At 35.4% G+C, this 19,445-nt stretch overlaps 3 protein-coding genes across 3 annotated transcripts; 1 reads left to right on the top strand and 2 right to left on the bottom strand.

Annotated features, from left to right (window-relative positions):
• Positions 1–2,018: 2,018 nt before the first annotated feature.
• On the bottom strand, positions 2,019–3,433 carry LOC141697332 (uncharacterized). The gene has a single exon (XM_074501637.1). The coding sequence runs from the start codon at positions 3,215–3,217 to the stop codon at positions 2,135–2,137; it is 1,083 nt and encodes a 360-aa protein (XP_074357738.1). The 5' UTR covers positions 3,218–3,433; the 3' UTR covers positions 2,019–2,134.
• A 2,309-nt stretch (positions 3,434–5,742) lies between these two features.
• On the bottom strand, positions 5,743–15,023 carry LOC141698277 (uncharacterized). The gene is made up of 7 exons (XM_074502949.1): positions 14,808–15,023; positions 14,614–14,714; positions 8,351–8,419; positions 8,079–8,137; positions 7,561–7,621; positions 7,427–7,480; positions 5,743–6,126 (listed from the first exon to the last, which is right to left on the bottom strand). Exons 1-7 carry the CDS (start codon positions 14,959–14,961, stop codon positions 5,848–5,850), a joined length of 777 nt encoding a protein of 258 aa, XP_074359050.1. The 5' UTR covers positions 14,962–15,023; the 3' UTR covers positions 5,743–5,847.
• Positions 15,024–16,136: 1,113 nt separating this feature from the next.
• On the top strand, positions 16,137–18,813 carry LOC141698374 (transcription factor bHLH130-like). The gene is made up of 6 exons (XM_074503062.1): positions 16,137–16,838; positions 17,551–17,876; positions 17,954–18,136; positions 18,274–18,339; positions 18,417–18,485; positions 18,564–18,813. Exons 1-6 carry the CDS (start codon positions 16,283–16,285, stop codon positions 18,612–18,614), a joined length of 1,251 nt encoding a protein of 416 aa, XP_074359163.1. The 5' UTR covers positions 16,137–16,282; the 3' UTR covers positions 18,615–18,813.
• Positions 18,814–19,445: the final 632 nt, after the last annotated feature.

Raw genomic sequence — 19,445 nt, 5'->3', positions numbered from 1 at the left:
CGCCATTAACAGTGGACAACAAGAAATACCACTTCTGACCTATATTATTTCAATCAAATTTTCAAGAATACGTTCAACCCAAATATCACTACATACAAGAATTAACTCATAAATATTCAAACAAATACCTATTCAATCCATCGGGCAACGACATGTATATATTTTCAATAATTGTAATTAAAACAAATAATCGCAACAACATTGTAATCCATACCACATATACTCATGCTCACATACACAAATATATATATCATTCATCCATCGGAAAATAACATAAATATACTATTAGCGATTGTAATTATAAAATAAAATTGAATTAACACAATATAGAGCATGTTCGTGCATTGCACGGGTTATAGAGCTAGTTATATCATAAGAAATGATGTTTAATATATTTTAATATGTATTTTTCAGTTTTTGAAAATAATGAAAAAATAAATTTTATTTACGGTCAAAATTGAGTTAATTTAACCATTTACGGTGATAAATTGGGACGGAGAGAGTACTAAACAACTACAATTTGACTTCCCAGTGACGAAAGTAGCCGAAGGAATTAAATTTCCAAAATGATTTGATCTACAATGATGTTCCAGAAACAATAGTGCATTTGTTTAGGATGAAGAAGGGTGAACACATGGACACACGGATATGTGCCAAATGCCAATGAAGATATTGATTTACTAGGCAAATGATGAGGCGTTCAGTTGTTCTGTTTTCTTTCACTCCTTGTGATACGTACAGTATGTTGTGTGGACAAGAGACAATCTGTGTACAGGTTCCATCTCCATCTGAGAGTTCTGGGGAATGCATAGGTGGTTCCGAATGGTCATTCGAGGATGAATTATGCGTACTGTAACTCTCAATGTTACACTTAATCGACTTTGCAGAACGGATTGACAGGTAACAAGCTTCGAGGGAAGATCCGTTCAAATATGCCAACAAAGAGTTAGTACAGTGATTGAGCTCTTATTTTTTGGCAAATCGCAAAGTCATGGTTATATTTTTCTTATTCTTTGCATAAATGTTCAATATTGTTGGACTTCCAATTTGGTAACCATATTCCAAATTTCTACAATTTTACCAGGCAAATTTTTTTTACTACATGTGGGAGGCAATAATATAACGCGAAAACAGTTAGAAAAGTACAAGTAGATAAATAAAAAGGCAGAGAGGATCACATGGGAACATGCATTGTTCTGCCTGCAGGGAGGGACTTGATCTATGTCCTGGATCTCCTTCAGCTACCAACAATACTATTCCTCATCTCTTTTTCTTTAATGCTTTCATTCTCACAAGTAGCAGGATTATAATGGACCAACAATATAGTACTAGTAATGTTACTAATATTGGATGCTACTAACTTCATAAAAAAGAAGATCTGGCCAAATTATGCCATCACATTATCACACACAACCCATGGAAAATTCAGAACTCTAAAAAATTCGAGTTATTCGGTGCATTCAAACCGCGGATCACCACTAAAAGTATGAATCATTGCCTTGGCCCATAACATTGCGGAATCATAACTCTAAAATACTCTGAGTTATTTTGTGCATTCAAACCGCGGATCACCACTAAAAGTATGAATCATTGCCCGGCCCATAACATTGCGGAATTGTAACTCTAAAATACTCTAGTTATTTTGTACATTCAAACCGCGGATTACCGGTAAATAAAAGCATGAATTATTGCATTGGCCCATGACAGTAGATAATGGAGGGTACTTCCATCAGTGGCACATACAGAAAACCCCACTCTTTAGTCAGGCTTGCAACTTGCAACCACAAAAGGTAGAAATCTGTGATCTATTTATCTACTATGATTCTTTTAACTTTTTAAAAGCAACACCACAATCAACTGCATCAAGAACTAATATAGAAATTGCATCTCCTTTATTGATTTCTGCAATGTATAATAAAATGCATCTATATATCTACCTTTTAGTTTGTTCCCCTTTCACTTGCAAACCTTACATACAAATACTCCATATTCAACAAACACATCATCAACAACAAAAAAAAAGCATAATGAAAATTTTATAATTGAGCAGCGAAACTTACAGTTCACAATTACAAATAAACCCTGGATTTTTAACCCAATAGTAAAAAAAAACACCTTCATTTTCCGATAATTTTCAAATCCTACAATCATTATCCGCAAACGACGATGCATCAAGATGATCAAACGGTATACCATTCGGGATAACGCCACAAAGATGATTATGACTTAGATCCAAGTGTCCAACATACATAGCCTTTGATAACGATTTAGGAATAGATCCTCTTAAATTATTATACGATAGATCAATAGCCGCAAAATAAGTTTTCGAGTGAAAGACATCAGGGAGATATCCTGATAGCCCATTGTGGCTCAAGTTAACGATATTTATACCCGTATTGCTCAATATACCCGATGGAATTTCACCCGTAATCTGATTACTGTCCAAATAAAGAGTAGAAAGTACCGGCATTGAACCGAGTTGTGCTGGGATCGAACCAGATATCCGATTCATTGACAGATCTAAATCCGCAAGCCGACGAATGTTAGCAACTGAACACGGAATCGAACCAGTAAGTTGGTTCTTACTGAGCAAAGCTCGACTCATCATTTTGAGATTTCCGATATCAGCTGGAAGCTCACCGGAGAGTTGATTACTACTAAGATCGAGATGCATAAGACTAGCCAAGTTAACAATAGACCCTGGAATGCAGCCTGAAATCGCATTGTCCGCTAGATTAAGAACCTTGAGCCTGTTCAAGTTACCGATATCAACTGGAATTTCACCAGAGAGTTTGTTTCCAATAAGATCGAGAATACGGAGTTTAGGTAGGGAAGTAAGACAAGCTGGAATGTCTCCAGAGATCGCTTTCCAGTCTGCAATAACAAGTGTGGTAAGCTGGTCGAGTGAGCAAATAGACTTGGAAATTGTACCAGTCATGTACCCTGATCGACCTGCTTTTTCGAAGATAGGATCTTCAGACTCACCGCGTAGAGAAATGTCAGTAACACGGTTAGTTGTAGGATCACAACCAATACCGTACCATTGGTTACAACAGTTGTCTCCGGTCCATGAGCTGAAAATGCCTAGGTAAGGCTCTGTTAATGCAGCTTTGAAAGACAGTAGAGCTGACCGATCAGCTGGCGAGCAGGCATTAGCGAGTACTAGTTGGACTAAGATGGAGAGTAGAACTACCGCAGGCAGTCTGATCACCGACATCTATAAAATGCTTGTATGTACAGATAATTTGAGTCTTTGGGAGTGTTAGTGAGTGAAGAGTCTGATGGTGATGAATGTAGTTAAATGGGGAAGGGAATGGGAAAGAAATAGGGCTGGGAGAGAAGGGAGTTATTTACTGAGGAAGGTGGGGAACAAAGTGGCAAGTAAGGGTATTAAATATGGAGGTAAGGGAAGCATGTGATGTGCTGCTCCATTGTGTCTTGTGCTCTTCCACAGACTGGTATGGCCCTAGTTCCTTTTTTCCGAATATGGAGTATCACAATACGTTAAAAACACAAAAAACTAAGCACAGGCCGCGTAAAACAATTCGAGAAATAACACGCAGGTAAGAAGCAACGAACACGTAACAAACTAAACAAAACCAAACATACTCGGTATATCCCGCTTAGGGCCTGAGTAAGGTAAAATCTACACATGCCCCTATTCCGAAGGCTATTTCCGTGAAACCCAGCTTAGTGTAAAACAAAAACCCAGCTTAGTGTAAAACAAGATACATGTCATGGCTGATGCCTGAGCCCATTGTTTTTATCACATGAGACTTTCCCACGAGTGATCACTGAAGATCTTCCTCGCAAAAGCAAAACCGATCGAGGAGAAGCATATATTGATGTTATCAATATGAGTATTTTGTTATAGCTGACACACTAATCAAATTCACAATCCTGTAACAAAGACGGAGAAAAACGTTTTGACTAAAAACCTTCGATTTTTTTTTCATGTAAGCCTATAATTTGCCGGAGAAGTTACTTCTACTTGATTTTAACCGGAACTTATGAGTAAAGATTAATTATGTCATGATGATCAAGATAGCATATTCTTCGGTTACAATACCCACAAAGATAGGACGTGCCTGAGAAAATTCTTAGACATCACAAAAAATTCAAAAACACAATTAAACGAGATCCACAATGCACACATTGCATTCGAGTTAACTATCCTCCCATGAATTCGACCGACAATCTATAGTTTTGCCTACACTTTTGGATCATTGATCTGTAACATTTGTTTGTGTCCAGGTTATGTGGGGAGTGGGGGCGTATGCTGAAATCAGGGCCTTCAAATATCTCAACCACTCCACCGTTCGTCATACTACGTAGGAATGATACAGTTCAAAAGATAAGTAGGGTTTTTTCATCACTTTTTATAATTTATTTTATTTTTTATCATAGGTAACCCGCAGCCGATTGTAAACCACGCAATAGTCTGCAAACCACGTGAACTAAGGTAAACTGCTCTATTACGGGAGATAAGAGGTATACAACATGATGGATTAGATTAATTTCCTACCTACAAGTCAAGAACAGTACCACAACATTAAATAAAATGGTAAATATGTCGTAAGATTGATAAAATACGCGTACGAAATATGCATATCATGATGACACAAATGGTAGCAGGTACCCCCAGACCCAGTTACCCTCATCCCTGGCTGGCTATCTTTTAAACCTCTCTAACTACAAAATGAAGAAGTACTCGTAATTGCTAGTTTGATTCGTAGTTACAAATGAAGAGAATGTTATTTAAAATGACCACCCATGTTGCGCACCCAATCACTTATTGCATTATTGATTGTCATAATAAATTTGAACTGTATTGGTCGGGCAATTACAGGAGTATATTGGATTATATTTGCAGCAATTAAACCTCATTGATATTCATTATTATAGGTTACGAAATACAGACACTCCCAGCTCATCAGCAGCTTCATGCATTTATGTCCTTAAAGTCACACACAAAACAAATGAAAATGAAGTAAATACTTGGCATTGTGTATTAGTACTAGATCTCTGCCTGTTTTCAGTGTCTGCTATTGTCTTCTAGGTAAAGTTAAATACAGGACCGTTTTCTAATTTCCTCAACAACTCATATCAACAGCCAAGACAAGATAATAAGATATACCCCTTTCTGGTTTGAAGATTTAAAAAACTAGTAAAATAATTAAAATTACTTACCCTAACAAAGTAATCTTTTCTAATTAAGGTACAAGTTCGAATAGGCTCTTTCTCAGGTTCTGGGACTTACAGTTTTTGCAATGATATGCTTTGCATTCGGTATCCAAGTGAAACAATATTTATAGAACCTATTTAGGCTGTAAGGGTTTAGGTGAATGAATCTCAAATTTTAGATCTTTAGCATCATAAGTATACGAATGGCAGAATATATTATAGGTCTATAGCGTGGAATCTCTAATTTACATGTAAACATTGTACTTCAATATAATAGTACACAGTCTGACATTAAGTTGGCCCTTGAATACAGAAGACTGGACCATGGTTATTGAAAACCTATCAAAGTTGTTCCCTGAATATTTCCAACCCAAGTACCTATCAAGATAACAAAGTCCGTGAAATGGCTACTAGTAATAGCAACAACAAATCACTTCTATGGTAACTACTTTTCCTGATTAAGTCAAACCTTGAGGTATCCAGTGTCAAAGGTCCAGGTCTAGTAATTGAATTAAGAATCAAAGGGTGATAAAACTATCTCTTAGATTTATCATCCAAGCAACAAATATGCATCAGTATCATGCCATAAGTCAAAAGTATAGCTAATAAACCTAATTTGGGGTTCATATGTCTGAGGTATCCATTCACATACGTACAAGTAATTTAGGCAAACACATCTTCACTTACAAATGATTTCTGGTTATCAATATAAGGTTCTGTTGGACTTTGCAGCTGCTCATAGTTAAGTTGTCGGCATGCTTCATACAAAGAAATCCCAACACTTACTGACAAATTAAGGCATCTAACATAAGTATCTACCATTGGAATACGGATTGTGCCACCACCAAGTGGTTCATTTTTACAATCAAGCAAGGCTTCAGCTGGGAGTCCAAAAGTTTCTGCCCCAAATACAAGCCAGTCACCTCTTCTGTATGAGAAGTCCTGCATCATTGTGAATGATACTGCAGTGTTATTTTTATTTCCTTTACGATTCAAATGATGAATTTATTGGGTTAGTCTGAACACTTGTATAATTGTATTAATTGAGTTTTGTCTAACGATTCAAATGATGAATTAATTGGGGTTTTCTGAACACAAGTATTATTTGAATAACAGGTGCCAACTGTTACACTTTTTCCTTAATTGACCTTGTAGGATTTAGCCCATTTATTGTTCAGATGCATTTTAGAACAGAGGCTGCAAATTTTAGCCATTATGCAATTACATAGGTCACATTTTGTTTGCACTAAAGAGCTTCCTAGTTTGAAACAGCAATTGAGACCTAGTACTTAACCGAGTTACCGTATCACCTAGTCCCAAGTCCTCTGTGTATCAAACAGTCTTATTACCAGAAAGGGTTGAAAGAAACATTATGACATTCAAATTTCGCAAAACCCCCATGGATGATGCCTAAAGATAAATAGATGTTCTGCCAACTGTAAAAGCGACTGCCAGAACACCAAAAGTGCAAAATCTCAACAAGCCCCATAAAAAGTGATACCCGTACTCTTCTTGCACACACCATAAATATAACCAGAATTTTCTAAAACGTCTTCACTAAGGAATACTCTAAAGAGTCCATTGATGATTTTCACTAAACGATTAATAGGAAGGCATCCTAACACCGTATAGCATGAATTTATTTGATGAAAATGTAGAGGGGTAAAAAATAAAGTGAGCAAGGAAATTGACCTGACAAAGTGACAAATAAACATCACCACCAAGACAAGGCTCATTAGTTCAAGTAGCCACATAATACATGACCACTATAAAAGAGTACTCTGTTCTTTACTTTCTACTACTAGAGAAACATTTATATTGCACCTCTTATAGACAGCTTTAACTTTCTAAACACATCCTTAACGTTCGCTCTATGTAGTACAAGTCAACTTGAGCTGACCAGATTAACAACTACAAGTCTGCCATATTTATAGTCTGAAAGAAGTACGTGTCAACAACGTAATACATGACCACTATAAAAGAGTACTCTGTTCTTTACTTTCTACTACTAGAGAAACATTTATATTGCACCTCTTATAGACAGCTTTAACTTTCTAAACACATCCTTAACGTTCGCTCTATGTAGTACAAGTCAACTTGAGCTGACCAGATTAACAACTACAAGTCTGCCATATTTATAGTCTGAAAGAAGTACGTGTCAACAACGTAGCAAGAGACCAAAGAGAATGTAACAAAGGATGTTATATATATGCTTCTAATATAAAATAAATAGGCAACTTACTGAATGTATGCTTGTTCCTCTCTTTGTAAACGCAAGCAGTCGTTTTTCTCCTTTCTGTACAATGTAAAAGTAGATACACCTTAAGTAAGAAAGAAAGCAAAAAACTAAAACACATCCCTTGAAGAAGTAACTACCTGTTGTCTAAAATATTCTCGAAATTCTTCCCAGGAGCTATGCACTTTTACGACAACATATCTAATATGAACAGATAAGAGTTGACCTAATATAAACAGTTAAGAGTTGACCCGGTATGGTTTTATAGCAGTGAAGAAGACTTAATCAATCAAAGATAACAGGATAAAAGGAACTGGAACTGAAAGAAAATGAGGAAAATTATTAACACGATCACAGAGCTTCATGATTTGAACCAGAAAACGAGGTGAAAGATTAAGAAACAAAAGTTGGCAGTTTCAAATCAGCAAAACAGGCCAATTACATATTATACGTTGAGACATAGTTAATGCACCACTCAGCAGACTATCCAAGAAGAAAAATCTATTTAGAGAGCTGACTATTATACATGAAAGCTCAATAGCATAGTTCTTAGTCATTAGCAAGATAAATTCAAGGACATGTAAGATATGGATGAAAACAGACAGAGATGGGAACCAAACAAAAAAGATAATATCTTAAAAACCAATACGAAGGATACGGCCAATAATCCAATCCAGCACGTTTTAGTTTTGTGTCGTCCACTTGAAACCCTAAAGGCTAAACAAGAAATAATATAGGAAATCATAGTTAACAATGCAAGCTAAGCAATAGAGGAAAACATAATGAATTTTCTTTTCGAAAGACAGAAACATTTTAACCCTTTTTCCAAATATAATTGAAGCCACACTGAAATTAAAAATGTTAATTGTTTCATTCTATAGTTGCACATAATAAACAGTTTCTTATCAAAAGAAAACAGATAGTGTGTACCTCAACCAGGTGTAGCCCAACAGCTGATGCCGCACAAGTCCTGGCGATGCATCCAGTGTTTCCAGGAATCTGCCGAGCACAATACAAATTTAGGTTGTTTACGGCCCAAGCCAAAATAAAGTTATTTTAGATTTCTTCCCATCACTTTTACAGTAAACAAAAATAGTGTACCAACACTAAAATTAAAAGAAGGTAGCATATTTTCAATAGCATTCAAATAATAAAATTATGGGATCAAAAATAGTTACAAGATTCTCATCATGATCAAATGTACAAATTAGCACAAAATATACACTCATATTATTTCACAGCTTATATAGTGTACTTGCATAATTATACAAAAAATGTAGCACGATTTAAGTAGCACAACAATAATATAAGTATTCGATCAAAAGTAGTTGAAGCAGTGTTGTTAAAAGCGCGCATATGCGAGATGCGATCCGATGCGAGGCTGAAGCGCTTCGATTCAATTATGCAATGCAACTTTACTGAAGCGCGCAATTTTGTGTGCTTCTTGCGTTTAAACGAGATGCAAGTTGCAAGAAGTGCAAAAAACGTGTTTTAAAATTTTGTTGACTTCGCTGTTGACTGATCTATTGACTGGGCCATTGACCGGGTTTTTTTTAAAGAAAAGGGTCATAAAAAACCTAAAAGAGACCGACACACATCATACAAACGATAGACCTAGAAAAGACATACACTCAAGCAACTGAACGAGATCTGTGGTGGATTATCTCCTTTCTGGAGCAGCAGAGCCTCCTTATAATTCTAGGTAAAATGATAAAAAAAATGTTGAGCTCTTGTACCCCCTTGCGGGAGGTCAGGAGTTCGACTCTCTGCGTGTGCGTGTGTAATTAATTAGCAAAAAAAATGATAAAAAGAATCTAATAATTAATTCATTTCCATACAGTTTCCTTTTGGGACGTCCATCTCAATTCTATACATTCCAAAATAGTAAAGTTTTTGTCATACACCAGGCCCAAAGCCCAGTAACTAAGGTCTATAGACGTAGCAGGCCCAAGGACAAAAGAGTCATTTAACTAATAGCTGGTTGTATTAGGGTAGAGGGGAAGAGGGAAAGAGGTACCGATTATCTTGTATCTGAAATTAAGGGTTGGGAGAGGCTGGCATCTCGGAAGTCCAGTTAATCATTTTGTACTCGTTTTATCCTATACTCAAACAATGTTCTTTCATTTATAAAATCAGTATCATCTTTGTTGTTAGCTGGTGTCTTGGTTGCTAGCTGGTGTCAATCGTTTGAGAAATAACAAAATCCATTAAAAGTAGTAAGCTACCTTGCTGAAACGGGATGCAGTGTTGGATCACCAACAAACATTGGTTCGGCGACCTTATGAGAAATTAGCTGTGAAGTTTTATGGCGCTTTTGAAGTGTTGGAACGCATGGGCAGATTGTGTATAGATTAAAGCTTCCTGAGATAAGTAAATTCCATCATGTTTTCCACATATCTCAGCTCAAACGAGTTACTGGGCCTTTACCAACAAGTCCAACAATTCCAGGTCAGTTTACTGCAGAATTGGAATTAGTGGCTGAGCCAGAAGTGCGCATAGATATTAGACAGCGGCAACAAGGCTCACAGAATGTTGTTGAGGTGTTAATTAAGTGGAAGGGACTACCACTTTTCGAGGCAACCTGGGAGGACACCATGTCTATTGCGGCACGATTCCCATACTTTCACCTTGAGGACAAGCAATATTATATGCCTGCTACAAGAGAATTATCACAGTTAAGTCGGGTATTATGGGAAACTCTAGTTATTCAATATTTTTCCGAAATGATTTCGGGAATAACAACTATTAGGTGTTTTGACCAATACTCAAGATTTCAGCCAACATATATGAAAATAGTGGATGTGTATTCTCGCCCTGAGTTCCAAGTTGCTGCTACAATGAAATGGCTAGTGATGCGGTTGGATGCATTCTCTGGTGTTACATTTACCTTCCTTTTGGTTTTCTCAATGTATTTTAGAGATAGCATCAATCCTGCATGCAAGGTTGGCTGTAACATATGGTGTTTATACCTTTTGGAAACCAAAATGAAATCATTAGAGAGAATTTTTCAATACATGACCATTCCTAGTGAAGCGCCCCTTATCATACATGAAAATAGACCAGATAGTTCTTGGCCATTAAGAGGAGAAATTGATAATCATAATTTGCAGGTTCGCTATGCTCCACATTTACCCCTTATTCTACATGGCGTAACATGCACTTTTCCGGCAGAAATGAAAATTGAAATTGTTGAAAGAACCAGGAGGTGGGAAATCACTTCTAATACAAGCACTTTTCTGGGTAGTTGAACCTACAGCTGGTTGTATTATCATTGATGGCATTGATATTTCATCCATTAGACCCCAAAACTTGAGGTCAAGGCTTAGTATTATGCCTCAGGATCCAACCATGTTTGAAAGAACTATACGAAGCAATTTAGACCCGCTTGAGCAGTGCGTCGATGCACAAATATGGGATATTTTAGAAAAATGTCAACTTGGAGACGAGGACAGGAAGATGGATAGAGATTTGGATTCTAATGTTCATGAGAATAGGGAGAACTGGACCACGGGTCAGGGACAACTTATTTGTCTCGGGAGAGTTCTACTCAAGAAGACTAAGGTGTTGGTATTTGAAGAAGCAACCGGTTCAACTAACACAGACACTAATAATCTCATTCAGCAAACTCTCAGGAATCACTTTTCTGATTATACTCTTGTCACCATTGCGCATCATATCACTTCAGTTCTTGACAACGACATGGGCTTGTTTCTTAATCATGGCGTTGCAAAGGAATATGATCCCCATCATCAAGGTTGTTACAGAACAAGTCTTCTTCTTCTCCTCAAAGCAACTACAAGTGAGATTCATCCGGTGTTTCATGTTTCCCGGCTCAAAAGGTGTATGGGAACAGATCCTGCCTCTGCTCAGATTCCAATTCCAGCACAACTCACATCTGCTGGAATTAGAAGCTGAACCTGAATTTGTGCTGGGTGTTAGAAAAGTGCAGATTGGGAACTCCATTCGAGAGGAAGTTTTAATTCAATGAAAAGGATTACCAGCATTTGAGGCGACAAAGGAGGATGTCACACTGACTAACCAGAGCGTTCCTTCTTTCCACCTTGAGGACAAGGTGACACTTGCAGGGGGCGGTAGTGTCATACACCAGCCCCAAAGCCCAGTAACTAAGGTCTATAGACGTAGCAGGCTCAAGGAAAAAAGAGTCATTTAACTAATAGCTAGTTGTATTAGGGTAGAGAGCAAGAGGAAAAGAGGTATCGATTATCTTGTATCTGAAATTAAGGGTTGGGAGAGGCTGGCATCTCGAAAGTCCAGTTAATCATTTTGTGCTCGTTTTATCCTATAATCAAACAAAGTTCTTCTTTCATTTATAAAATCAGTATCATCTTTGTTGTTAGCTGGTGTCTTGGTTGCTAGCTGGTGTCAATCGTTTGAGTAATAAAAAAATCCATTACAGTTTTATAATATAAAAAATAACTACATTCACTTACATCCACTACTTTATTCCACTATACTCACTTCATACATTAAATAGTAATTGGTCCCACCACTTTACCCACTTTCCTTACATTTTACCACTAAATTACACTTTTTCTTCAGTGCCACTCTCCCTATGTATACTACTCAATGGACGGAGGGAGTAATTAATTTACATATTTATTATTTAAGTATAATGTACTTATTATATATGTATATTATCATTAGTATAGGCCCTCGGAAGCACCGAAACTTCAAAAAGGCTTCCCTATGAGTGTCGGACACGGCCGACACGGCGACTCGGCACTGTACGTGTCTGACACGCCATGTGGCGTGTCGACAGAAAAAGGGGACCGACACATGACCGACACAGCCCACCGACTCGGCCCATATAGAAAAAGCTCAAAATCATTTTAAAATAGCCCAAACCATCTTATATTACCCTAATTTCACGTCTCTCTATTTTTTATAACATCCCTCTTCATCATTCATCTGATAAAATACATGTGCCTATATATTTACAATCAAACATAGACATACATCTATATATATATATATATATGTATCACATATATCTATACAAATTTCTCTTGTTTGAAGGAAAGTTGTTCTGTTCTTTTTACACAAGATGATCATTTGAATATATCTGAATAAAAATATAAAATAGATCTTACAGTAGTTTATCACTTATTATGAAAGAAACTCTATTTTTATTATGAATGCAGTTGTTCAATATTTTACATATACAAATCTTATATTTTTTATATTTTTATTACTTTTTTTTGCCGTGTCCCGTATCCATGACACTATGATAATCGACGAATCCCCGTGTCCGGTGTCTCGTGTCGCCGTATCAGTGTCGATGCTTCCTAGTATAGGTCAAATACAACCCGTGGCAACAAAATGGGAAAAAACATTGAAATTTATCATCTAAAAGGCGTTTAATGGATGAAAATGAAGACAATGAAGATGAAATTGAATTTGACAAGGGGGGTAAAACTCTTGACCATGACAGTGAAGATGAAGATTTCGAAAATCTTTAGGAAGGTGAAGAGCCTGATGATGATGATTTTTAGTTTATATTGATGATTTTTAGTTTTTGTCAAGTTATCAACTATTAAGAAGTCCTGGCCTAGTTTATGGGACTTTTAGTTGATTCTCTATCTCTATTTTATTCCAAAGACTTCATATTTTTTCCTTCAATTTGAATCTGGTTATTATTAACATATTTTATGACAATTTAATTTATTGGTTACATGTTAAATTTATTGTTGTACATTTTTTCAAACTTTTGTTTATGTGTATATATATATTCAAGTTCTGGTGCGTGCGACTTTTTTTTCGACTAGTAACCGATGCTCCTTATTAATTTGGATTATTGATATACTTTTCTGATAATAATCGGAATGAATTTGTGTAAAACTGTGATTGTTTGTAGTGTAATTCTTATGTATTTATTGGTATAAGTGTTGTTCGTAGTAGGAAGATTCTAGGAGAGAGAATTTCAGACACGGATACGATTACGTAGTGTCGTTACTTAAAAATTTAAAAATGATTTTTTCCAATTTTATTGTTTGTGTGACTTCATTTTTGATGTTATCGTTTAGTGTGTAGGAATGTTTTGGCTTCATATCTATGGAAAAGCTAGCAATGCCATTTCCCTACCGATAAGCTAACAAAGACGTGATAGTATTAGATTAGGCATGCATGAAGGCATGTGGGAAAATCACATATACAGAGTGCAAACAGTAAATATAAATTATGTACATGTACTGATTAAACTAAATAATGAGACCAATTTATATAGGTGGGTTATTGACTAAATGATTGTGAGAAAAAAATATAACAAGACAAGAGACAACCTAACCAGCAGATACAAGAAAAGAACGCATGTGAACACGCCAAGACAGAAACCAGGCCAAACTGAAGAGAGAAAACCGCGTGTAGATCGAAATTGCCAAGTGCTTTGATACCATTTTTAGAAATTAATTGTTTAGAAAAAATTGAGGAGTTTCGGGTGAGTATTGAACAAGTTTTCTATATGTACAATACTTCATACTTTGGAAGAGATCACCATGTACAGGCTTTCTTACACCCCTCCATTCCTAAAAAGTAAAAAGTAACCGCCTAATTAAATAGAAACCAATGTCATAATGTGCATATACGTAACCTACACCCATAAGTACACAACATTCACAATCAATGTGATTTGATTATTCATATCTATCAAATATATAATATATAATTTATGTATTTGACAAAATGAAGTCAAAATATAACATGTTGTAATACAGTAACGATGGTGGTTTTTGGTGGATTAACAGGCAATTCACTTTCACGAACTTTCAGAACGAATATATCTGTGATTTTTCAGGATTTCGGCTCAGATGCCATTTGATGAAGGACAAATTTAGAAACGATGTAATTATTGAATAAAAACGATAGGAAAGATAAGCTCTGGTGGATAAATAAGATGGACTGGAATTGGCATCTCAACAAAAAGACCCAATTTAACAATCAGCTACATTTCCATAACCAAGTTTTCATTATTAATAAATGATATTATCATATATCAAATACTTAAAAAACTACTACTGCCACTTAAGCAGCTCGAATACACCTCCAATTTTGCTGTACAAGTTATCCGTTTATCCAGAACACGATAGAGCCTTACTTATAGGTACATTTATGCAGTTACATTATATATTCAAAAATTCAATTTCATTCGAAACATGGAAGAGGGTCAAATTGAGTACCTGCGGAGAAACTAAAACAACCTGAAGAATCTTTTCAACCGACCCTTGTTTCACTGCTTCACCAGCTCCATTTGGCAAACAATTACCTCCCGCAATTTCAGCTGAAAACTTACAAAACACATATAAATAAATACATAAAAAAAACAAGAAAGAAGCTAAACAAAATAATCGAAAAGGGGTTTGTGAGAAATTACAAGAGCAGCAACGGGCAGAAAGTGAAGAAGGGTTGAATAATTTGTTGGTGGTTAAATAAAATGGGCGAAACATTGATGAAAAGGGTGTTAAATTGTTGGGTTTTTTAGTAATGAAATCTAAAGTTAGGGTTTTAAGACTCACTGAGGCCTCCATTTTCTTAACTCAATTTCCTCTGTTTTCTTATCTTTATTTGGAAATTGTGACGAATGAAAATGCGTGCATTCTATTTAGGGTGTTTTTTTGGATTTTAAGAAATCCGGTTTACTGATTTTATAACTGAATTTACTGGATTTTGTTTTGTCTTAAATGTAGGATATTTATTAGTATTCAATGTCATTGTTTAATTTTTCACATTTTTAAATTGTTTTCTCTTTGTAATGCAGGGGCACGGTAAAACTCAATCAAAATAAGTTAATTTTTTTATATTTTATATTTATTGTGTGTTACGTGAATACCATAAAAATGTTATTTCTAAATATTGTAAATGACTCATTAATTACTTAAGTGAATTGAAAATGGAAATTATATACTAATTTTTAAATTAAAAGTATAGAATTTAGATTTATTTTAAAAAAAAGTTATAAATGTATATTGATATTTTAATATTGTAATGGTTGTACCCAAGTGTTGCACATATTTTATATCGTGATATGGTACTATTTTATAACTAAATAAAAATTTAAAAACAATATTTATGGGTACTAAAAATTGTTATCAAATGAATGAATATGATAGTATGGAAAAATGAATTGAGCTGACAATATGAAATAATTTAAATGGAGTTATTTGTGTGAACGTATCATTGTCATTAGCAAATAAAAATTTAACATTTTGTAATTATTTTGTGAATACCCTTAATATTTTTCATACTAATATATTATTATTTCTTTTTCAATTATATTTTTAACACATTTCTTATCAAAATTTACATCAATATTTATCACTTGAATTACCAAATTATTCATATAAAAATATAATTAAAAAACAAATATGAAAGTACATATTATTAGTATAATAAATTTATTTCTATTTTGAGACCGTCTTAAAAATTGCTAGCACATTTAAACCTTCAACAAGTAGCCCAGCAAAAATGTCTCTTTAGCACTATAAGCCCATTTTTATCGAAAAACGAAGGAAGCATCGGTCCAAGTAACCCCAATTGAGTGTTAAATTGCAACCACAAAAAAAAAAAAAAAAAGTTTTGAATAATGATCCTTAGCCTCAAATTTAGTGCCCCACTCAGAATCAACCTCCGTCGGTCCCCACATTTAGATTAGGTCTGACGTGTTAACGTTATAAAATGGCAGTATCGTAATTATCCCCCATCACAAACTTCAACTATCGAAAACTACATTGCTCAAATCCCCTGCTTGTACCAGTTACTTTCTTAACATACAAACAATCTCATTTTTAAACATCTCATCTCAATATCTAAATTTTGTACAAACACATTACATATTTCTACAATTTGATCATGTATAACGCTAGAGAAATGGATAGTCTTTTGTTCTCATCGAATTTCAGGTATGCAACAGCACCAGACTTCACAAAAACTAAAGTTATCATGCAAAACAATTGCAGAGGCAATGATTACGAGACCACGGAATTTAAGGAACTGTCGAAAGACTCGAAACTGGAACTGCAGAGCTGTGACTTGACAGGGTATCAGTCCGGTCCAAGTACGACGTCTTTCTTGGATAATCATTGTACTGAAACTGTTGGTGGATTTGGTGGTGCTGAGTACTTGGACAAGAACACTTTGAATATCGAGGAGATGGATTTTAACGCGAGATTTGGTTTCGGTGATGCTGACATCAAAGGAAGCAAGGAGGAAGTAGCAAGGAATAATTCTGCTGATTTGGTTTATGAGGCAGATGGTGATGTGGTTACTAGTGGCACAGGGAATATGTTAAGGAACAATATGAATGAAGCAAAAATTAAGAAGAATATTAGTAGTGCAAATTGCTCGAATTTGATTCGACAGAGCAGTTCTCCTGCTGGATTTTTCTCATATTTAGCTAATGAAATTGGTAAATCTCAAATTGCTACTGTTATTTCTAAATATGCATCTATCAGTGGTGGTTTAATTTAGAAAACTCGTATCTGCGTGTTATGGTTTTGTTCAGATTGTTGTTTTTTTGCCTTCTATAGTACTAACAAGTGGGAAATTGAACAAACTTCATCTGTAATTTTTTTGTTTATTTAAATTATTTTGACCTTTTATAGTCTTAAATTGTTTAATTATTTGAGAATATAAATTATATGGCTTTTTTTAGTCATTTGATATGGTTTGTTTTTCTGCTCTGTTGTACCTAACAATTCTGTTACTACTTTTAAGTATATGTTCTGTTTCTTTTCGGCAACTGGACACTGAGTTTCTATTTCACAATTGGTTGTTTTAGCTATACAGAATATGTCATGCTTTATTGTTAACAAAAGCAGACTATGAAAACAGAAAGTGCCACATAGATTGTTCTGATAGGGATTGCAATTCATGGTTTCTTTGTGGATAAAAAAAAACAGATTACTAATTTTCTGTTTTGAACTTGGAGTGAGTTGAAAATTCAGGTTTCGAGTTTTGCTGATACTTAGATATCTTTGATGAGTGTAGTTGTATCTTTTGTTGTCTGTATGCTGTTCTCAGTGTCCGTTTGAATTGTACTCGGTTGCAACTTAATTCAGGTATTGTATGTATTACAATGACTCCACGTAGGCTGATAAGTATTTAATGCTTGATATCAGGATTCACTGAGACGAACGATGTTGGAAATTTTAGATCTGGTAGTAAGACCATTACAGAATTAAATTCCACATCCAGTAGGTTGGGTAATTATATTGACATCTCATCTGGACTCTCCTCTCACTCAAGGTTTATGCCTCAAATTGCTGAAACGTTAAACGAGAACATTAAAAGTAGTGATGGGTACTTGGGCAACCGACAGGATGGTGGAATTTCTAATAGGCCTTGCGTCCCCAACTTTCTCAATGATTCTACCTGCAACAGCTTAAAGAGAAACAGAGATGGTGAAGTGAAGATGTTATCTAATTTGAATGAACTGGATACCCAGGTACTAATTAACAACATGATTATTGATTAAGAGCAAAGTTCTATGAAGACCGTGATTTTATTCACATTTAATTTTAGGCTTATCAGAATGATGATTCCAAGCATTACACTTCTGGTTTAGTTCACCAACTGAGTTTGCCAAATACTTTTGCTGAAATGGCAACAATGGAGAACTTTATGAATTTTCAACAAGACTCCACCCCTTGTAAGATCCGGGCCAAAAGAGGCTTTGCCACTCACCCACGAAGCATTGCAGAGAGGGTAAAGTTCAAGTAACCCTTTTTTAAGGCTTCGATTCAAAATGTTCATGGATGTTCTTGTAATATCTTAATATCCAGGTATACTGTGACCTCTACAACTTGATACTCTTAATATAAAGTTTGGCTTATGGTTTGCAGGTGAGACGAACACGGATAAGTGCACGAATGAAAAAGCTCCAAGATCTTTTCCCAAACATGGACAAGGTAATTACAAATGATGCACTACAAAATTTTCTTCTAAGATTTATGAAGTTGACTAGTCACATTATTCTTGTCAACAGCAAGCAAATACAGCTGATATGTTGGACGTGGCTGTTGTCTGCATCAAGGACCTCCAAAAAGAAGTGCAGGTAAATCTGAAAGTTCTATCTCATTCATAAAACACCTACAAGTTTTGTTAAACAACTAATTATTCATTTCTTGCTCAGACTCTGAACGAGACTCGAGCCAAGTGTACGTGTCCGAGTCAAAGGAAGTAAAGCAGCACCTCTCGTCATTCATAGCTTATTAGAATTTGGAAGAATATGGAGTGTAAAAATAGAACCAGATGGCTTAAACTGTTAGTTTAAATGTTAAAGTTGTTCATTGTAATAGCTAGATTGATTCTTATAAAAATAAGAGCGCATAGCCTGGGAACAAACCTGTTTTACATACTTAAAGCAGCAAGTCATTTTCATATTTTACTGTGTACTTGAACTTCAATGACCTACTGCATCTCTGATCTTACGCAGCTATGAACCTCAGTACTCGCAACAACTCTTTTTTTTTTAATATGAATGTCATAATTTCTGCAAGCTTGATTACCAGATCTATCCAAATCAATAAATACAGGATAAAAATGGCTAGGGTAAAGATACACATCCAAAGTCTATTTAATCTCTCATCCACGAATCTCATTAAAATTAAAGTAAAGAGAGTTGTTTCTAAGAATTACATCGTCCAACAACCACTGATATCTTCCGGTCCTCCTTTATAACCCGTAGATCTGAACTCTTGTTTGTCGCATCATACAAGTCCTTTGCCATCATCTTCTCATCCCTGTTTGAAACTGGTAGATCTGAACTCTTGTTTATTGCATCATACAAGTCCTTTGCTGTTATCTTCTCGCCATTGTTTATAACCGGTAGACCTGTACGCTTGTTTGTCAAGTCATCATACAAGTCCTTTGCTTTTTGGATCAACCGTGTAGCTTCCATGTACTTCCTTGTTTCACGGATTGCGGCTATAGCCAACAAATATACTGGTACAGCCCAAAATATCAAATAGCAGGGTATGATGATGATCCACATGTACACTTTGTGTAATTGTTC

This window comes from Apium graveolens, chromosome 11 (genome assembly GCF_009905375.1).
Source record: "Apium graveolens cultivar Ventura chromosome 11, ASM990537v1, whole genome shotgun sequence".
NCBI classification, from domain to species: Eukaryota; Viridiplantae; Streptophyta; class Magnoliopsida; order Apiales; family Apiaceae; genus Apium; species Apium graveolens.
Note: the sequence above shows the minus strand (reverse complement) of the source record. Positions and strands in the feature narration are given on the sequence as shown.